The following is a 22,196-nucleotide window of genomic DNA, read 5'->3' as shown; positions in this document are numbered from 1 at the left end:
CCTAGCCTCAGCAACATACTATCTGTGTTTTTGATCACAGCCATTCTACTGTGTATGAAGTAGTGTCTCACTACAGTTTTGATTGCCTTTCCCTGATGGCTAATGATGTTGAGCATCTTTTTAGAGACTAATTGGCCATCTGTAGATATTCTTTGCAGAAATGTCTATGCAGATGTTTATTCATTTTTTTTATTTTGTTCATTTTTTAAATTGGGTTGTCTTTTTATTAATGAACTGTAATAAGTCCTTATATATTCTATCAATAGATACAAGTTCCTTGTCATATTCCCATTCTGTGGTTTGTCTTTAGGAACTGGTGTATTTTTTTTTTTTTGGGGGGGAATTTACTGTTTACAACCTTTATTCATTCACGTATTTCTTTAGTTCCTCTTATGTACTATGCACTAATAGTGCAGTGGTGAACAAGTCACCTGTTTCTTTTTTTTCTTTGTTTTAAATTGGAATATAATTGCTTTACACTCTTTTACCAGTTTTTGAGGTACACCAAAGTCAATCAGCTGTATTTATACACATATCCCCATATTCCCTCCCTCCTGCGACTCCCTCCCGCACTCCCTGTCCTGGCTCTCTAAGGCATCATCCATCATCGAGTTGATCTCCCTTTGTTATACAGCAACTTCCCACTAGCCGTCTATTTTATAGTTGGTAGTGTATATATGTCTATGTTACTCTCTCACTTCATCCCAGTTTCCCCTTCGCCCCCCCCGCCCCCCAACTCTGTGTCCTCCAGTCCATTTTCTGCATCTGCAGAAATGTATAAACAAAGTATAATTTTTAGAGTACAAGTTTTAAAATAATACTAGCAATAAGCCTGCAATATTTTTTTGACAAATAGTCATGGATTAATATAGAAATTTAAAAGTAGTCATCTGAGGATGAGAAAATGAAAGTAATCCCCAAAACACACAACATCCTTTTTTGCCTCTCCTTGTCTGCATATAGTCTGCTAGTGTTATGTAAATCTGAGTAATTTTGTCACTGGGAGGACGTAAGCATTCTTTGAATGTTCTGATTTGCACAGCAGAAGGAAAGGAAGAAAGCTAATTGTACACAACAGAGTTAACATAGCAGGCCTGAGACTACTGTCCTTAGAAAGGCCTACTTGAAAGGTAGGCCCTGGATGGAACCTGGGAGCCTGGATCTCGGGAGGGTTCCTACCATTCCCAGAGCTGATAAGAGTGGTTCACTGAGCCTAAACTGTATAAACAACGTGGTTCATGCTGAACAGCTATTTTCCTTCTGGGAGTTCAGAATTATGCTAGAAAGAGGGTGCCTATGTGACCAGCCTCAGTAAAAACCATGAGCACCAAGTCTTTAATGAGATTCCCTGGTAGCTGTGCATGTGTGGTCACAATTCGATGCTGGAGAAATTAAACACGTCCTCTGTGACTCCACTTCTCCATTGGAGAACTCTTGGAAGCTTGTGCCTGGTTTCCGGCAGACTTCACCCCATGAGCCTTTCCCCTTGGCTGATTTTGTTCTGTAGCCTTTTGCTGTAATAAATTATAACCATGAGTACACTATATGCTGAGTTCTCTGAATCTTTGTGTAAGCAGATAAGGCAGGAGGTCCCTGGAGAAAGAAAACCAGGCATGGCTTTCTTGACATGACAAGCCATTTTTGGCCTAAGCCATTCTGGGACCTAAGCCTAGCTACAATGCTTGCCCTTGAATAGGTCTTAGTAATCAAAGATCTTAAGAGAACAAATGCAGAAACTGACTGTTATCAGGCAAGAGAAATAACAATAGCAAAGATAATATATTTAGAGAGTCCCAGTTCTCTTTCAACAGTAAAGAGTAGCCGGAAGCCTCAACCACCAGATCTACTGGAACCTAAGGGCTGATGATGTTCAACTTTTCTGACCTTTCTACTTCAATCAACTAAAGCTTGGACTCTGTTGACCATCCAAGCCCCATCATGCATATGCATACACCCTCAGCTTAAAACTTCCCCAATTTTGCTGTTAGGGGAGACACTGCTTTGGGAAAGATCCCTGGTGTCTTTCTTACCTGCTGCAAGCAATAAACCCTTCCTTCTCCCGATCTTTGCCTTGGTTGTGTCTTTTGGCTCAATATCCACCAAGAGGCAAACCCAGTTTTCAGGTAACACTAGTAGTGAATCAGTGAACCTCAGAGTGGTCTTGAGGACCCCCAAAACATTAGGAGAATTAGAAATTTAGCCTTTGGGACAGAATTAAAGGAAGCAGTCACAACAATTGCATAATGTCTGTGAAGCAAGATCTATAATTAAATTCCTTTTTAAAATTTTGTCAAAATTCTCACTTTAAATATAGAAGAACTGAGGGTAACTATTAAAAAACAAAGTTACCTAAATCATGAAAAACTCTAACACTATATAGCTCTCAAATCAGAATTAGGAAGGGAGGGAGGGAAGGAGAGAAAGAGGTGGAATCAGCTTCAGTACAGGGATGCTAAAGCATGTCCACTTTCCTTGGCCTTTCATTTTATCTTGAATTTCCAAGTTTCCTTTCCATCCCAAAGGAAGGGACTATTCTATTCTAGTTAATCTCTCTTTTCTACACGAGAGCCCCACAGGCAAGGCAGCTATCAACTGAGTACAATACAAAGGGTTATTAACAGCCCTACAATAACAGATAATTTTCTCTTGCATGAACAGCAAAAAGCCCATAGGTTCGTTTCCCTTGAGCACAAAGCACACAGTTAGTGACCATGTTAATGAAAGTGATATGGCTCTCTTGGGAGGAGGATGACATCCTAATGCATCCGATCTGTTTCAGAAACATTGCTATATGAAATGTTACAAGAAAGGCCACCAGGATTAGTCACCAGAAAATTTAGTTCCAAGGGATTAGCTCTTCAAAAATGTTAAACAGGACTTCCTAGGTGGTGCAGTGCGTAAGAATCCGCCTGCCAATGCAGGGGACACGGGTTTGATCCCTGCCCCAGGAAGATACCACATGCCGCCAAGCAACTAAGCCCGTGCGCCACAACTATTGAGCCTGCGCTCTAGAGCCCGTGAGCCACAACCACTGAGCCCATGTGCCACAACTACTGAAGCTCATGCGCCTAGAGCTCATGCTCTGCAACAAGAGAGGCCACCACAGTGAGAAGCCCGCACCACAACAAAGAGCAGCCCCCGCTTGCTGCAACTAGAGAAAGCCCATGTGCATCAACGAAGAGCCAACACAGCTAATAAAATAAATAAATAAATAAATTTATTAGAAAATAAAATAAAATAAATTTTAAACAGCCTGAAATAAAGGAAGTCTGATTGGCTTCTGATTCAAAACACAAACCAAAAAGACATAAAAAGAATCTTGAGAAAATTGGGGACATTTAAAAATAAATTGGAAGGAATTCCCTGGTGGTCCAGTGGTTAGGGCTCTGTGCTTTCACTGCCAAAGGCCAGAGTTCAATCCCTGGTCAGGGAACTAAGATCACACAAGCCATGAAGCATGGCCAAAATAATTAAATAAAATAAACTGTATATTAGATGATATTATAGAATTATTTCTAATTTTCTTACCCGTGACATTATTGTCCTTATGTAGAAGAACATTATTCTTAAGAGATGCATGCTTTATTATTTAGAGGTGAGGTGTCATACCTTCAACTTACTTTCAAAAATTCAGGGAAAAAAACAGTCATATACATATATACACGCATGTATACACACACACATATAAACATATACACACACCCCCCTCCCAAAGGAAAAATTGTGTCCATCATTGTGTTATCTCCACCTTTGTCTTTTTTTTCCTTGGGGGCCTCACCATGCAGCACTCGGGATCTTAATTCCCCCGACCAGGGATTGAACCTGTGCCCTCTGCCATGGAAGCACAAAGTCTTAACCACTGGACCGCCAGGGAAGTCCCTCCACCTTTGTCCTTGACTAGACCATCTCACAACTCTGTAGAGGTAGAAGTTAATTTGTAGTAAACTGATAGTAATACAAACAATTTCTGTCCATAGAAATGCAAATTGTATCTGGTAAAATGCAAGCAATTATAATCCTATGAATACTGCCCAGTTTTGCATCCATTTGCAAATTTATTTCAGCATTCTTATCTGACTGTAAACATGTGGTATGCTGAGTTCTTGTCTGAACTAGTAATATCTTACTGGGTCCATGAGTCAAATAAAATCTTGGACATGTGTTCATTTTATGTTTGTATGAGTCATGATTTTATCTTCTTTTAAAATTTATCCTTGAGCAGTTTATATGGTGTGTGCATGGGGGGGGGGGGTGGAATTAGGCGGAGGGGAAACAGATACTGTCAATTTTTCTGTACATTTGACATTTTTTATTATAAGTTGGAGAAAATTATTAAGAATCAAAACAAAACACTCAATACCAAGATTCTATCACAATTACTTTATCTAGGTATAAGAGAGATTTCTGAAAAGTCAAATACATCTGCACACACATAGTACATTTATATGTATAGTAGCTAAATAAATGTTTAAACCAATTAGAGAGTGTTTCTATCAATTTAAAAGCAAATACTCTACAATGTGACCCTGACATATACTCTCCTTGACCAAACTTTAGTCAGGCTCCTCTGAATCCTCCTCCCAACTAGGCCTTAACTTTTGTACTTCCGTGTCCATCTCTGCATCACCTGATTTTTAGCAAGAATCCTGCTAAGCTGGTTTAGCCAGAATCCCCCATCCCCACTATCCGACGGGTTCCTCATCCTTCACCATCTCCCAGTGATATTTGAGCACCTTGGCCTCCCTTCAGGAGGAATCCTGTTAAGTCAGTTTAGCCAGAATCCCCACTTACCTCTACTAATGTGCCACCCACCAGTCCCCCCACCTTGCTCCTTGCCTATAAATTCCCACTTTTCCTTGCTGTATTCAGACGTGAGCCCAATCTCTCCCTCCTACTGCAAAACCGAATCATGATAGTCCTTGAATAAAATCTTCCTTTAACAAGTGTCATGAATAATTTTTTCTTTAACAATACCTCTCCACACCCAGCAGGAGAATGACTAAAGTTGAGAAGAGGGACAACACCAAATGTTGGCAACGATGTAAAGGAACCAAAGCCCTCACACATTGCTGATGAGAGTGTAACAGGTAAGACCACTCTGGAACAGGCCAGCAGTTTCATTTAAAACTAAACATACACCTACCCTGTGATCCAACAATTCCACCGGTCAGTTTTTACCCTTGAACACACATGATCATAAAAAAACTTCTACGAGAATGTTTATAGCAGCATTATTCATTATAACCAAAATCTGGCAACAGCTCAGTTGTCCATCAATAAGAGAATGGATTAAAAAAACCAACAACAGTAAGCATCAGAGCAAGTAGCTCAGAGGGGTTTACCTGCAACCAAGCTGATCTTGTTAAAAATATAAACTCTCAGGTCATAGGTGTATAGAATCTGAAACTACTGGGATGGGGCCCACCCAGAGGACTCTGATGCATGCTGATTTTGATAGGTCAAAAAAGGTTTTTTTAGTGGTGCTAACAGTCACTGTGGATTTCAGTTCAGAGGCTGATGTTTGAGTTTGACTTCAAATAGGACTTTCTTAATTTGTAATTATTGGGTTTTTTTAACCTGCTCACCACACTTTTCTTCTTCGTAACTAGTAAAGGATAAACAAAGCTGAGAAGGTAAAACATTCCTCTGAACAAATATCCTAATACTCTGAGTACAAGATTCAGTGGGAGGTCGGAGCTGACCTAGTCTCCTTAACCAGCTGGCGTTCCTCTCTATCAAGGCTGAGATCCTTTATGAATCCTTTATGAACCATGGGTTTTCAACCCTGGCTGCAAATTTGAATTACCTGAGGAGCTTAAAAAATACTGATGTCTGGGTCCCACCCTCAAAGGTTCGGCTTTAAATGGTCTGGGGTACAATCCAGGAGGAGGGGCTGGAGAGACCAAAAGCTCCCCAGCTGAGTCTAATGGTCAGCTAGGTTTGAGACCCATTGCCTTCACTGTCAATTCTCTTTAAAAAAAAAACTTGTTTTAACATCAGGTATTTCAGAAGAGTAATGAAGGAAAACTAAGTTTAAGTCATAAGCCAAAATGAACACTAGAAAAAAATTCCCAATGGACTACAGATCCACAAGCTATGTTATCAACAGTAACCTGCCTCATTCAACGGAGGATATTCAGGAATCCTCCTCTAGTAGCATTTTTCATTAAAGAATTCCTAACAGCCCATGCATATATGAAAACTTGGTTTAAGGTGGAGGTGAAAATCCAATATCAAAGGAAAAAATATGGACAGTAAGGGTCGCTGATGTAAAAATTACCTTCCTACTTCACATCGTAAAAATAAATAAATAAATTCCAGGTTGACTACACTTGAACATGAAAAACTTAAGTCATTAAAACAGTATATAGGAGAATATCTTTATATTCTTGGGATCGAGAAAGATTTCTTCAAAAAGCCCAAACTATAAGGAAAAAGACAAAGAAGAACATAAGTACAAGCAAGGTCAAAGGCAAACAAGAGCCTAGGGGAAGATATCTGGAACATATGTAAAAGATACTATTTTTCCCAAATTAAGACCACTGACAATATCAAGTCTTCGAGAGGAGGTGGGCAAAACAGAAGTCCAGTACGCTACTAATTAGCGCTTAGACTGCTGGAGCCACCGTGGAGGGCAACATGGTAGCGGGTAATAATACCAGAAAGGCACAGACCATACACCCAGCAATTCCAGCTCTCCTAGAGAGACCCTGGCCTGCCCTCCCAAACCTCTTTAATGTATTACATAACTTAGTCCTAACAGTACATCTCTCACTCGGTCACTTAGGATATGGCAAAAGGGGAACACGAGAGTTCCCAGTTAAGTCTACTAGCATGTCAGACGTCTACCCCTGCTTCTGACAGGGCACAGGCTAGGTGTTTCTATGGACAGAATGGTTTTAAGTTCGCTGAAGTCAGATTATACATATTGAGGAGTCCTAGAAAATGACATCCCCAAATATGCCTCTTTGCATATTATGTTGAGCTAAAGACCACTGATAACCAGGAGATGAGGGAAAGCTCTAAAAACAGGGCATTAACTTCCCTTTTGTAAAGATGTCTCCCTCTCCGTACCAGGAAGTAGAGGACTCCTAACAACTGTTATCAAGGAGAAGGCACTGACTTAAATCTGAGTAACAAACCTTACAAAACCACTCTTGTTTACCATACTGTTCCTGGACTTATGGGAAACATAAGTTGTCTCCCCAACCCAGAAGCCCAAAACCTCTTCTTTGTTTTAGCCTAAGATGGCATATAAACTCAAGTTCTAACCACCCCCGGGTGACTCATTGACGATGAGTGCTCCCACGTGTACACACACAGTGCACATGTTAATAAATTTCTGTTTATTTTTCTCTTGTTAATCTTTCTTTGGTCAGTCTGATTTACAGGGCCCCAGCTGGAGAACCTAAGCTGGGTAGAGGAAAAGATTTTTGCCTCCGCTACTATATATTTAAATGGGTGTATACGCACATGTATCTTTACATAGTATTAACTAATAAACAAATATTTGTGTGTGTGTACAGCCTATGTACATGATATAAACTAATACATATATTAGTTTGTGGTTTTCAATGATGGAGCGATTGTATGAGAATCTAGGGGTCAGGGACGAAGTGACTGCACCCAAGCCCCGAGACTTAGGTGCCATGGCAATATAAATGCAGATCTAACCATCTGCCTGCATCTTCAACAGCTCTGCTTAAAAGATAGCTCATGAAATTTGTCTAGAAATTCAATCAGAAGCACAGAATAATTTCCATTCGTAGCTGAGTGGTAAAAAACAACTAATGTATTTGGTACTTTCTCTTTCACAACTATCTACAGCAAATTTCATGATGCACCAACTTTCATGTCATACACCTTCCCTTCTCCCAACATCTCCCCCTCTCTCCCAGAGAAGGACCCTTCCAGAAAGCAGATTTGCTGCCTGAGATTCACGCTAATGCTGAAGATGTGGTAAAAGAATCATCAATAGATTAAATATAAGAAAAAGATTCTTCCTAAAAAACATTATCCTTCAGAAAAAACAAGTCACCTTATGACAAATCCTTACAAAGTAACTCTTGCTGTGGGGAGTTCTTTCAATTCTGTATTTTGAATACAAAGTACGAATTGGGGTTGACACATCAGCCTAAAACAACCTCAGTCAAGGTCTGGTGTTGGCTGCCTACAGAAGTCAGCAGATGGTATCAATGAAAAAAGACAAGTTAAACACAGATTTAATTCCTGGGGATATGAAGTCACACTTCCATGTGTAAACTGCCACTGTAAACCCTTTTAAAGATCACTTTAAAAGTTAATAAAGTGTTTAAGTTTGACAATCAAAGCTATGCACCAACTGGACACATTGTAACAGAATTATAATTATAACTTGTGACAAAATACTCAATATCTTCCCCATATTCAAAAGGGATGGATCTCAAAAAACTGAAACTGTGGTCTGCAAAAACATATTCACTGATCCTAGATGTAGCTCCAGTGATGATAAAAACACTAAGCTCAAAGATGGATGTGAAGAGTTTGAAGACAAACATTTTATGAAAATGAGGAGGAGAAAGAACAATATTTCTAAACTAGTGTGATTTTATAAAGTATGTGATTTTAAATACATACAGGTACCTAAATTTAAAATATACATCTTGTAAACAAGCATTTGGTTTGTTTATCTACACACCTAAAAGTATACGTATTTTCAAGTTGACCAAAAAAACAAAACAAAACAAAACAAACAAACCACTTTAGGGGACTTTTTAACAGGAAAAATAGGGAAATTCTGATATTTGCCCTTTCTTATATTTGGGCAACATGGTATATGCTGAATTTCAATAAAATAAAATTGATTCACATAGCTAGGCTACTGACCACTTAACAAGCAGAGCTCTGGTCCCTTCTTTCAGAAGCATAAAAAACTAGTTAGTCTGACCATATTTAGGGACTTGTTCCACTTCCACTTAATAATCTTTCAGAGACTAAAACTTGACACAAGGCAACAGCAGGAGTTCAGGATTCACTCCTGGATCCCCAGTGTCCCCGCCTTCAGAATCTGCAACGGCCAGATCTTCAGCCTGGCTCTCCATCCCGGCCCCACACCGGCAGATTCATCATTAGGTCAGCCCCACCCATCCAGCTGGCCTAATTCCCTACCACAGCTAACCTGCTAAGTCTTCCCTCACAACCGCTCCTTCCACTGCCATTGCTGCCCGCCCCGACCCCCCCCACCCCGCCACCTCCATCCTTTACAGCCCAACCCCAGTCCCACATCCTCCATGAAGCTGTCCTTACTGCCTCTGCCCACAATATATCGGCTTCCACTCCCTGAAATCCTCATGCAATGCAGTCATAATTAGCACTTCATTACATGCTCTTCTGAGTCATTCTAGGATTGCTTCAGGCCTAGTTTTTTTTTCCTTTAAGAGAAAAGAATTTTGACTAAGATGAATAATTCTTCTAGATTCCCCTCAGAGTTGACTGTCACTTGACTGAATGTTGTTTAATGACATCACGCCATTTCAAATGCAGAATGTTTCTGCCCCTGTTCGAGGGCAGTCTAAAGGGAAAACAAGAGCAGTACCTTCAGTAACAACTGTTGGTGACAAGCCTGCTACCTCTGAGACTGTACCAGTATTACCCTAACTGGCCCGAATCACAGAGCATTTGCAATGGGGTGACTGCACGTGGCACAAAAAAGGAAAACAACTGCTAATAATACAACAACATCTTGCTTTCTGGAGTCATAAAAGGTTCTCTGAGCATCAAACGCATCAGCCTGTCGAGAAATAAAACAGCTTGTCACAACAGAGACTTTCAAAAGACACCCAGAATCTCACCACTGCTCATTCCTTCCACTACCACAGCCCTGAGAAAGGCCACCATCATATGTCACTTGCAGTATTGCAACAGCCACCTAACTGGTTTCCCTGCACCTACGCTGGCATCCTCACAATCTACTCTTGACAGTGACCTAAATGAGCCTGTTGAAATGCTCAACAGATTGTGTCAAAACCCTCCAATCATGGATCAGTCTGACTTCTGGTAGGAAAGAGATGGCACATTCAAAGTGGGTGATTTGAGGAGAGTTCATATAATACAGGCGCTTGCAACATAGGGGTACTTCATCCCCTTCTAGACCTGAAGTGTGAAGAGAAGGAGTGGAGAGGGAGACAGAGAGCTCCATGGAGAAGGCACCTAATTGGAGATGTGACCTTAACTCTGGAGACACTCCAGCCCATGCAATTCTGCAGGAAGGGAACATATACGCCAATCTCATCCTTCTCCCTCACTCTCATTCCCTACTAATGCTTCCCATGGCCAAATGCAACCAAAAGGCAGAAAGCAAGGCTGCCTGTCAGCGCAGGTCCGCCTCCTGGAGCACATCTACAGAGCGGGATAGAAAATGGTAGAGTGAATCTGGGGAGGTGAATGGAAGCTCTTCAGCCAAATGGCTTCCCATCTCAGTCAGGGTATCTGAAAGTACAAGACCCAACCTTATCTCCTATTCTGTTTGCTAACCTCTTCCCTCAGTGGCTCTCCACTCACCAGGCACACCCCTGCCTCGAGTCCTTTGCACTTGCTGTCTTCTTTGCCCAGATTGCTTTTCCCCCAGATACATGCATGGCTTGTCCCCTCACCTACTTCAGCTCTCAGCTAAAACATTACATCAGCAGAGGTTTCCTTTACCACCTTATAAAAAAACCTCCCCTGCTCCTACCCCACCCATCCCTGGCACATCCATCTCCCTTAACTTGCTTTATTTTTCTCCACAGCACTTCCCTTTAACATTAGATAGACAGGTGGATGGATAGATATTTTTTTCTCCTTTTTAATTGACTGCCTCCCTGGCCTAGAACAAAAGTTTCATAAAGGCATTAACCTGGCCTCTTTCGTTCACTCCTTTACGCCCAGTGTCTAGAACAGTGCCTGGCACAAAGAAGGCACTCATATATTTGTTGGATGAATGAAAATAAATGAATGGAACAGAAGAGCCCACAGCTAAGGACTCTTTCCACTGTTCAGAGGTTTAACTCTTATTATCAAATCATTGTTAAGAAAATAGTCTCCTGATAATCAGAAAGGACGCAGGTGACAAGCATTTTTTATTGGCAAATGGCACAAAATTGAATTCTGTCAGTAAATCCCTGAGAATAAAAGGAATCTTCAGTCAGAACCAAAGGAATAACAATAGTGTCTTCTGTAAACAATTAGCAAGGTTGTTATTTTCTTATGACTATATCATCAACCTACCAACCTAGTCCTTTCTCTAAGCTTCAGTCCTCTCATCTGTAAAATGTGTAAGGACTGAATGATACAGTATACGCAGAGCAGTTATTGGGTATGGAACCCAATAAACAGACACTATAATGATTATTAAAACACTGAGGCAGCCATGAGAATGAGATACTATGTTACCTTCCTATGATCTGGAACTGTTTATCCTCGACTCTTAAAATGTGAGCTGGAATAACGACACGGAAAAGAAATATAAGGTGCTTTACTATCCACCACACAGTTGAGCCTAGATTTGAACGATACCCTGTAGTACCAATGTTCCACATCAGACCCTAGTTTCCACACCTGGCCCAAACCTTGGCCAGCCCTTTTGCAAACCAGTACCTTATTGTATCTATTTGTGCATCGCTCATTATACCTAAGCACTTAGAATACAGGTCCTGGGTTTTCCCTGGTAGGAACTAAGCAGGGGCATGCAACTGAAAAAAAAGTAGTGTAGGCAAAATAGAAAGAGCAGATCCGTAAAGCTCCAGATAATGCTCCTGTTTTTGACATACCCCTCGAACCATAGAAGTCTCTGCTCTGGTCTGTAAATTAAACCAAATTCTGAATCCCTTCTCTCCACTAACATTTTATCTATCCATAGCCTTCTCTGCTAGGTCAATTCAGTTAACTACACAAAAGGTGCCCCCATAGTCTTAGGTCAGGTAAAAAGAAGAAGGCTTGACCAGAATCAACTGAACAACCCATCACTCAGGAATACTGCAAAGTTCCTGTAGCAGCTGTTTCCTTGATGGGAGATTTCTTTGCAATCTTTCGCAAAAGATTTCTGTAGAAGGACACACTGGTGGGCTAACTAACCTGGGACGCTAGATTCAAAAGGTAAGTTTCCTTTCCACCCCAAAATCGATGAAGCTTAAATTTCCAGTTAAAATATTCCTTCTGCTACTATGTGCATAAGTGTGTATTGAAGCCCTTGTTTTTGTTATCATAGTCATAAATATACAAAACAATAACAATCATTACTAATTTTGCCAAAATCGAGGCTTCCAATCTCAGGAATGAAAATCAAAGCAGATCCCACCAAGGTTAAACTAGGAGATTGATCTTACTAAGAGGTCTTATTTTAGTATGCAGCCTGATGCTTATTTGTTAGTGCTAAAAAAAAATCATTCTGATCACTTCTCCTAGTGACAGATGGGTAACCATCTCCACAATAACTAACTTGGGAACAATTCCAATTGAGGAGCGAGAAAAAAAACAAAACTATAGTTCACTACTCATTCCCCAGGTTTCAAAGTGATAAGTTCCATTCACTCCGAGGCCTCAGTGAATAGCAAGTAGCACAAAATTCACACCCTTATCACAGCACTTCCCAAACTGTATGGTTTTCCTGTCTGCCTTCGCCAGCCAGGCTGTGCCATGCTCACGACCAGGGGCTGGTATATTTCTTTGTATTTCCAAGGTTCCACGTTGTGTCCAACACATTGCTGGTGCTCAAATGATTGAATTACTACTAAAATGCCCGCCCACGAGGCAGGCCTCAAACCTGGCACTGTGGGTCAGAAATTAAACATTATGGAATGGCATGACCGCAGTCTGGCCGCTTCTTTTCCCCTCTATGTCCCCAAACTATGAGCAGGGTGGGGAAAGCGCACTACCCACCCGAGGACCTCCCCACGTCTGGCAAAATGGAGTGGGCTGTCCGACCCACGCGGGCTGCTTCAGTCCTCCGAGCGCAGAACCAGATTCTCTCCGTTCCCCAAGGCAGAGGGGACCCTGGTACTGTCCTCTCCCTCCAACCTTGACAACGACCCCTCCCCAACCGAGCCCCACGAACTCTCCACTCCCCAGCCCAAGCCTGGGCGCCGGGAGCTTCCCAGAAGAGAGGCTCCGCGGTGCACTGTGGGAGGTGTAGTTCCCGGGTGAGTTCCGCACCCCGGCGGCCCCGAGGACCAGACTCCCGCTCCCAGAAGCCCCCGCGCGGGCGCCTCTCCCAGTCCAGCCGCCTCACCTGTTCTAGGGACGTGACTGTTTCCACCGAGTCGTCCTGCAACCGCTCCCTCGCGTGCTCGGGCCTCAGACTGTACAGCGGCTCTGACCAGACAGGGGAGGAAGATGGAGGGCAACAGTAGGTGAAGGAACTCGGAGAAGCCATGATCTGGAAAGCAGCGGGCAGTGTAAAGGGCTCAGCTTCGTCAAACAACAACGCGCCTTGAAACTCGAGCGGGCTAAGGCGCTACGGAGAGCGGATAGAGTCAAAAGATGTTGAACGCGAAGCCGTCCTGCCACCTACACAACCTCAGGGAGTGAGTTGCTGGAATGCTGCCGCCCCCCATTGGGCAGAGGAGAGGCTGCAAGAGGCTCCGTTTGCTGGTGCGCAAGGAAGGATGTGTGCATGTGAATTTCATGTCTCACACACACACCTGTTCAACATTCTGCTCATTTTCACTTCATTTTATGTCAGTCGTTCACAGTTCCGGGTGCCCAAACCCAGCGAGGGTAACTTTAAAAGCATTTCGGACAGCCTTCCTGATTGCCTCGGTCATGCTATTGTGAATAGAATTATTGTGCACCTTTGGGTACACGACAGCCGCCCGGGAGAAGCCAGCAGCTTGTCACAGAGGAGCTGCCGTGTCAGTACTCAGTGATGGAAGCAAGTGGTACTTAATTCTCTCCTGTCCCGTTGGGGCTTACAGTGCAGTAGCAGGAACTAAAACTCAGTAGAAGGGACAAGTACAAGTGAAACAACCGAGAAAGTGTTCGCTCATGTATTCGGCAGTTTTGTAATAGAGCACCTACTGCATGTCAGGCACCCGTGCTGGGCCCCAAGAATACAAAAGCGAACGAAACAAACAAGGTCCCCGCCCTTGAAAACCTTACAGCCCAGTGACATTGACAGAATTAAGTGAATGAACACACAAAAAATCTATGAAGACTTGTGATGAATCGTGTGAAGAAAAATAACAGGGTCTATGAGAGAAAGTAAAGGGGGAGGGGACTAATTAGATTGGGTGGTCTGGCCGAGCCTCTGCGTAAGTGACATGTGAGCCGAGACCTGAAGGGTGACGGGGGGCCGTGCGTGTGAGCAACACGGGGAAGAGCCTCCTGAGGGAAGGACCAGCAAGCTTGAGAGAACACGCCATGAATATACTCGTGTGTGTCTCTATTCATTCTGATGTTTAATCTGAATAAAAGAAACCCCTATTGAGTGGGGTTAATCATCATATATGCCTCCCATAAATGTTCACGTTGTGATTTTAGCAAAAACCAGCTACCTCTGGATAAGCAATAGAAGAGAAACTCTTTCAGGGCCCACAACAAAAGGACTACACCAAAATTATAATTTCAAGAGGTTAAACTTTTTAGAGTAGGGGGTGGGGATATTGAGGGTGGGAGAAGATAAAATGATAACAGACTTTCCAGATAGACCTGGGCACAAACTCAACTTCCTGCTCGGAGCATTTTACTCTGTTCCCACTAAATTCCAAGCCACATGTCTAGGACCTGTGGTGTGATACTTCACAACCAGCCATTCCCCTGTTCTCAGTCTCTGGTGTCTAAGGATGAGGCTGGGATGGCCTAAGGGCCTCAGGTAGGTAAACACTATCACCTTGTCTATGTCAGAGGTACCATTGCTGAGTTAAGTCCTAGAGGTGCCAGAATATTTCTGACTCTGGGAATAAGTAGGACTGTGCGGGTTGGGGTCACAGATATGGCTGTACAACATGAAATGGTCTCATTATTCTTTCCTCTGTATTGGCATCTTACTGTCTTTCCGTTAGTTCTGTTTTGGAAAAGATGATCTGCTAAGGTCTGGGTCATATCTAAGGATTCTGCCTTCGTTGTGAAGAGTTGCTTTGTGGGCTAAAAATTTAAATTGAGCTACTGAAAGAGTAGCTGGAACAGTTTTGTAACAAATTATTACATCTGTTACAGGTGCATCTAAAGCAATTGCCAATTGTATGCAGGAAACAGAAATCAATTTCTGAAATGCAGTCTCCTCCACAGTGGGATCTGAAAGATGTCAGTGGGGGCATGGCAGGAGTCTCCTGCAGGATAGTGTCTGTTCATGTGCTGGGCACTGAACTAAGCGCTGAGGAGACAGTGGTGAACAAGCCACACACATTCTCAGCCCTTACAGGTCTCATGATTTACCAGAAGAAACAGACATTAAAGAATCATTACAGAATTGACTATTTTATTGCAGTTGGGGGAAATGGCATGAGGGAGAAAGAAGCAGAGGACATTGTGAGATTGCATAGCAGGGGAGACTAAAGATAGTCTGGAAGATCATGAGGAAATGAGTTACCTCACCCAGGCTGAGAGGACATCCCAACAAAATCAAGGGAAAAGAAATGGAAAGTATGAGGAGTTTATACTCTACGTAGCATCGAGAAGATTTTTCAGGCTTGGATCAGCAGTGGCCTACCAGCCGTCCTTCCTCTGAGTTTAATAAAATGACTCATTCAAGAAGCACAATGTACATAAATACTGATGGTATGGCAGAAAATGAGGTATTTACAAGAGAAAGTCTTAGCAATGATAATTAATTAATAGCAGCTCCAGCTTGGACTGCAGATGGTTTGGGTTTATTTTACCCAAATGTATGATATTTTTCTAAATTAAACTGTGAACTGTAATTGTTTCTTTAAAAAATAATATAAAATGTGGATAGTGCTATTTTGTACTTCTATCTAGAGCAAGAAAATAAGAAAAAAGTAAAGGTCTAAATGAACCACTAGAGGGCGCTTCTGACCCTAGAGTAAGCTTTAAAACTGCTCTCACTGCATTACTCACCCAAGTCCATATGTCAGCAAGAATTGTTTCTTTTAATATCTTGCAAATCTGTGTAATAATACATATTTTGGAAAGTTTGGAAAATGGAAAGAACTCATCTATTATCCTGCTAGGTAATTACTTTTTCTTCCCCACAATTACTTCTCTACCAGCATCTGTGGTCTCCTACTCTGCCTTCCCTGTCCCTCTTGTCCCCTGGATGGAAGGGTTACCCAGCCCTTACCTAGGGCCAATCCCTCCCTTCCCCTCATGCCCATTCTCCCTTGCCTCTCCTAAGACATCAAATTGTTCCTGGACTTGATCACGCCCATCACCCACAAACAGGCTACTTCTCCATTCATGGGGGGAAAAAAGACATTTTTAACCCTCTTGATTCCACTCCTCCTTCAGCCACCTCCCCATTCCTCATTCCCTCTCTACCAGTGCCTCTAATTCCTCTCCTCCCACTGTCTCTTGAACCCATTCCAACCTGGCTTCCCCACTGGCTCTTGTCGAGTCCCCATTAAACTTCTAATTGCTAAATCCAAGGGCCAGCCTTCATCTCATCTTCCTAGCTGACCTCCTAGCAGCACGTGACAGGGTTGATCATTCCCTTCCCCTTGAAATACCTTCTTCTTGTAGTGTCTAGCACCAGCTATTTCCTCATCTCCCTGACACTGTAACTTTGGAGTCCCTCAGGGTCCTCTGTCTACACTCACTCACCGTGAGCTCAGGCAGCCTCAGTATTTCAAATACCACCAGTAGATTGAAAACCCCTTCATTTATATCTCCAACCTGGATCTCGCTTCTGAACTTGAGTTCATATCTCATATCCTATTTGCATTTCCACTTAGATATCTAATACAGTCAGTCCCCTACATATGAACGAGTTCCATTCCGAGGGCATGTTTGTAAGTCCAACAAAGTTAGCCTATGTACACAACTAACACAACTGGCTGTATAGTACTGTACTATAAGAGGTTTATAATACTTTTCACACAAATAATACATAAAAACAAACACAAAAAATAAAACATTTTTAATCTTACAGGATAGTACCTTGAAAAGTACAGTAGTACAGTACAACAGCTGGCATATAAGGGCTGGCATCCAATAAACAGGCAAGAAGAGTTATTGACTGGAGGAGGGAGAGGAGGTGGGAGATGGTGGAGCTGAAGGGTAGTCAGCAACAGGAGATGGAAGGCAAGCTGCATGTGACAATGACGCCAGACACGTGACCTAACTTATGTGACTGGAGATGCGAACGCACATTTGCATCTTTGAAAGTTCACAGCTTGAAGGTTCATATGTAGGGGACTTATTTAGGCGTCTTAGTGTGGTAAGTGTGTCCACAACAGAGCTGCTGGTTTCCCTTCCAAACCCGTGCCCTCAGCCCTCCCCACTCAGTTAACTCCATCCTTCCACTTTCCTCCAAATACCTTGGGGCCATCGTTGATGCCTCTCTTCCTCTCACTCCCAGTAAATCTTGGTGAAAATACAGCCAGAATGTAACCCCTGCTTACCAATTCCACTGCTGAGGTCCTGGTCCAAGCCGCCACCACCTGTCACTTGGATTCTTACACTTATCTCTTAACAGTGCTCCCTGTTTCCACTCTTGTCCTCCTATAGCCCAATGCAAACTCAAAAGCCAGACCGAACTTCTTCAATGTAAGCAAACGAACCCCTCACTGGAAGTCCTCTTATCATCTGAGTCAACCTCAAGGTCCTCACCCTGGCCTAGAAGGCCCCACAACCTGTCCTTTTCTCCTTGCACTTGCCGGCTTGCTCACTCTGGCCACCACACGGGCCTCCTGCTGCTCTGTATGCACCCCAGGCACGTGCCAGCCTCAGGGTGGTCATGCTTGCTGTCCCCTCCCCTGCAATGCTCTGCCCACCCCCCCTCCCCCCCCCATGCAGACAGGGTCTGCCCTCTCACTTCTTGTGGTCTTTACTCAAATTTTAATACTCTGCCCCACTCCCCTGCTTTCTTCTTCTCCACAGCACCGATCACCAGCTGACACACTTTCTACTCTATGTATTTATTTGGTTTTCTGTCTGTCTTCCTCCCACTAGACTATAAGCTCTCAGGGCAGGGATTTTTGTATTGCTGTTCATTGCTTAGTCTCTGGCACATAACAGGCACTGAGAACGTTAAATGACTTGAATGATTTCCAGTCATTGTAATAAACATTTGAGTTTGTGACATAGTGTAGAAGCTGATGACAGTGAACACGACACTAGCCTTGCCCTTCAGGAGCTCGCTGGCTAATAAATGCAGAAACTATATAAATATAAACAAACATACAGAATATACATATCAAATAATAAACAGATGTAGACATAAAATATGACCATACACACACAAAATGCAGTGGGAGAAAATAGGAAAGGAGTAACTCATTCTAATCTATTAATGAGCTTGTGGGATCTTAGTTCCTGACCAGGGATCAAACCCAGGCCCCCGGCAGTGGAAGCCTGGAGTCCTAACCACTGGACCTCCAGGGAATTCCCAAAGATGGCCTTTTAACATATAACACATGTTTAGTAATATTTTCAACAGAGTAAATATTCTCAGTAAAGATTTTTAAATAATTACATTAGAGTGTGGAAACTGTGAAGTTCTATTTTTTATTCCTATTTCCTGTAGTACACACAATGTATACAAACACTGAATCATTTTGTTGTGCTCCTGAAACTAATGTAATGTTATATGTCAATTATACTTCAATGAAAAAACAGAAGGAAGGAAGGGAGGGCAGGAGGAGGGGATCGTCCTGTTCACAGCATCCTGCCTCTCGCCGTCTTCAGGTAATGATTATTACGTTCTCCGTTCCCCGTCAGCCCACCCCCTCCTCCTTGTTCTTTCTAACCTCTGCCTGCTCTCTATTCCATCCTAGATTTTCCCTCTGCATCAGCAACATCACCCCAGCAGACACCTGCACCTACTACTCTGTAAAACTGAGGAAGGGGAGCCCCGAGGGGAAAAAAGTTTTAAATCACTCCAAATGGGATTTCCCTTGTTGTGCAGTGGTTAACAATCTGCCTGCCAATGCAAGGGACACAGGTTCAAGCCCTGGGCTGGGAAGAGTCCACATGCCGCGGAGCAACTAAGCCCGTGCACTACAACTACTGAGCCTGCGCTCTAGAGCCCTGGAGCCACAACTATTGAGCCTGTGTGCCACAACTGCTGAAGCCTGCGCTCCTAGAGCCCGCGTGGTGCAACAAGAGAAGCCACCACAATGAGAAGCTTGCACAGCACAACAAAGAGTAGCCCCCGCTCACCGAAACTAGAGAAAGCCCAAGTGCAGCAACGAAGACACAGCAAAGCCAATAAATAAATAAATAAATAAATAAATAAATAAATAAAATTTTAAAAAATTAAAATAAATAAATAAAATAAAAATGCAGATTCTCCTGGGCATCAGTGCAGGCCTACCCAATCAGAATCTCTGGGGCTAGGTCCCAGGCATGTGCATTTTTTAAACTCCACATAATGTTGATACATAGGCAGGGTTGGAAACCACCCCAGCCTTCTTTTTATGTGGCAAAAATGCTGGCTGTTCACTAGAGTTCTGCTCCCCTTCCATAGAGGGCATTGCAGCTAGGAAGTGACAGCCCATCAGTCCGCCTTGCATGCAGGCAGGGCCTTCTGACTGAGTTCCGGCCAATGTAACGTGGGCAAAAGTGATGTCTACCATGTCCAGGCCTGGCCCTTTAAGCTTCTATTCACCCGCTATTTCCTCTCTTCCCCTCCCTGCCAGCAGGCAGTCGATGCCTAGGGCAGCCCTCCCTAGGCTGTTGAAACTGAGATTTTGAACTTTCTAGGGAGGGCATAGAAAGTTAAAAATCTCAATTAACAGAGATCTTCAGTGTTTTACTCTGCTGGACAAATGGTAAGATAGATTCAAAATGATTTTCTGGACACATGTTTTGACCTCTTCCAAATGTGTGTTATTACCACTCCTTCCAAGCAGCCTTTTGGAGTTTGCTAACTTATCACTACAGCGTCAACCCTCCCCATCCCTGCTGAGTATCCCAAAGTTTCATCTTCCCTACCCCAGTGTCACAGAGCCCCTCCTCCCCTGCTGTCTACAAGGCAACCTCAGGGGGGTTTAGGTGTACATGCACTTGTCTCTGACAGCTTGCTCTCTCCCCTCTTTTCTTGTCATTTCAGAATCTCTTCCTTTATCAGAGATAGAAAAGAAAAAGGATATGAATGGAAGACAGTACTCTACTGAGATAGCAGAGTGGGGGGGGGGGTTCCGTCTGTTTCTTCTAATCCTGAGATAAGGCAGAAATCCTCCTGCTAGGTGAGCACAGTACTTACAGACACCCAGAGTTGGAAACCCGAGTGTGAGTCTGGAAGAAGCAAAGGGTCTTGCTAACGAGGAGTCCCACGGTCCAACTGCGTTGAGTCTTGGCAGTGGGCTGCCTGCTGGCACATTTCTCCAGTTAATTCAGCTGGTGTTACAGCAGATCCCACAGCGGTGCCCTTGCTGGCTGTTTAAACAGGGAGCATGCTCGGTGTGGCTGGGCTGGGGGTGGCGGGGAGCAGGGCAGGCACTTGTCTCCCTGGTAAAAGAATCAGTATAACATACTTGAGAGACTGATTCCTGGAGGCTTCCTGTGGGACAGACAGCCAGCAACCATTCCTCCAATGGCTCCCAGCTCTGCTAAAGACTGCCCCAGTCCAAGCTGACCCTCACTGGGGAGGATGCCACAATGTCCCACTGAGTGAGTGAGGTAAGGGGATGGAATCAAGTACTTCCTTTACAAAGACCCCGGTTAAAGCAAACTTGGTTGCCCCCTCTAGTTTATGTGGTCCTTTTGCTAATTGTCCCCAAATCTCAGCTCCTCCAGTGTGTGTGTGTGTGTGTGTGTGTGTGTGTGTGTGTGTGTGTGTGCGCGCGCGTGTGTGCGCGCGCGCCCATCCCCCCCCCCCCACCCCGCCCCAACACACACACAGAAAAGGAAAGAGAGCAGATCTCTCTATGATGGCTCTGAAAGTAACAGAGCCAGGATGACAAAACTAGAAGCTTGGGCTTCTAGACTATTCCATTTTTGCTTTTGTTTTCGTTTTTTAAGCAATGTGAGCTACTGAATTTGAAGTCGGCCTAGTATGATGAAATCTCTTCCATTTTTTATGAGTCTGAGCACTCATCTCCCTGGATTTGTTCAGGAAACCGCACTCTCTTTCCTGTCTTACCGAGTGAAAGCCATTTCCCTCAAAGTGAAGTTCCTTCTTGGACTAGGAGCTTACCTCAGGTTGCATCTTCTTTCCCGTTCCCCAGACAGAAGCAAGCAGAGAGCCACTAATGTTCCCAGTAAGGAGACCTGTGGAGAGTACTGACCGTTACAGTGTCCACCCATGGGAAGGCCGCTGCAGTGCCCAAAGGGGGCAGGCTGAGCTGAACCTGGGCCCCAGCCGGCAGTGTGTGGTGGTGTGGATGAAAATCACAGCAGCATGGTGGGAGTTCCTTGAAAATATCCCTGAACATCTGTGGGATATACTTACCACCCACATATGCATAGGGAAATCACTGTGGGGTAGTTGCCATCCCTCAGCATTTACTGAGTACTGGGGTTCAGGAACATGCTCAAGACTGCACAGCTGGTGAGTGGAGGAGCTGGGACTGGAACCCAAGTGGGCCCGACTCCAGAGCCCAAAGCATGCAGCTGAAACCCAGTGTAAAGCCAGTGAAGAGAAACACACCTGGAAATCTTAGTGGAATCCATAGGATCGGTTTCCTTGGCTTTTAATGCCATCGAAGTAACTATCAGATTCAGGATTTTTCCCTCTTTATTATAAATTTATATGCTTTGCCTGAAATATAGCTCTTCAAGCAAAGTAAATGGACTTACTGCTTTCCTTGACCTACTACTGAAAAATACATTCTCCATCAAATACTCAGCCTGAAAACAGTCAAACACACTTTTTCATTACTTTTTAAAGATCTAATGGGCTAGACTTGTTCTCTCTTAATACTTATTCTCAGGAATAGGCAATTTTCTAGACTCCAGAGAGCATTTATTTTCCTCTCTCTGGTGTTAGCACATTCAATGGTAGTAAATTAGGCCCATTCATTCTTTGGCGCCATTGGTGTGCACCAGCAGAAATACTTAGTGGGCTGAAATAATGTATTGGCATCCTGGGCACCGACCCTAAGCAGCTTAGACCCAAAACAGAG

General features: G+C 43.5%; 1 protein-coding gene across 2 annotated transcripts in view; it reads right to left on the bottom strand.

Annotated features, from left to right (window-relative positions):
- Positions 1-13,479, bottom strand: part of FNTB (farnesyltransferase, CAAX box, beta) — a 66,533-nt gene extending 53,054 nt beyond the window's left edge. Inside the window, exon 1 of one of the 2 annotated variants that reach the window (XM_057733303.1) lies at positions 13,244-13,479. In XM_057733303.1, coding sequence (XP_057589286.1) covers positions 13,244-13,387 — 144 coding nt within the window. In that variant the 5' untranslated portion in view covers positions 13,388-13,479. The remainder of the gene's footprint in view (positions 1-13,243) is intronic. The other variant, XM_057733302.1, reaches the window with a different exon arrangement.
- Between the last annotated feature and the right edge of the window lie 8,717 nt (positions 13,480-22,196).

The sequence above is a fragment of the Hippopotamus amphibius genome, chromosome 4 (assembly GCF_030028045.1).
Source record: "Hippopotamus amphibius kiboko isolate mHipAmp2 chromosome 4, mHipAmp2.hap2, whole genome shotgun sequence".
Lineage (NCBI taxonomy): Eukaryota > Metazoa > Chordata > Mammalia > Artiodactyla > Hippopotamidae > Hippopotamus > Hippopotamus amphibius.
This window is presented reverse-complemented; position numbering and strand designations above follow the sequence as displayed.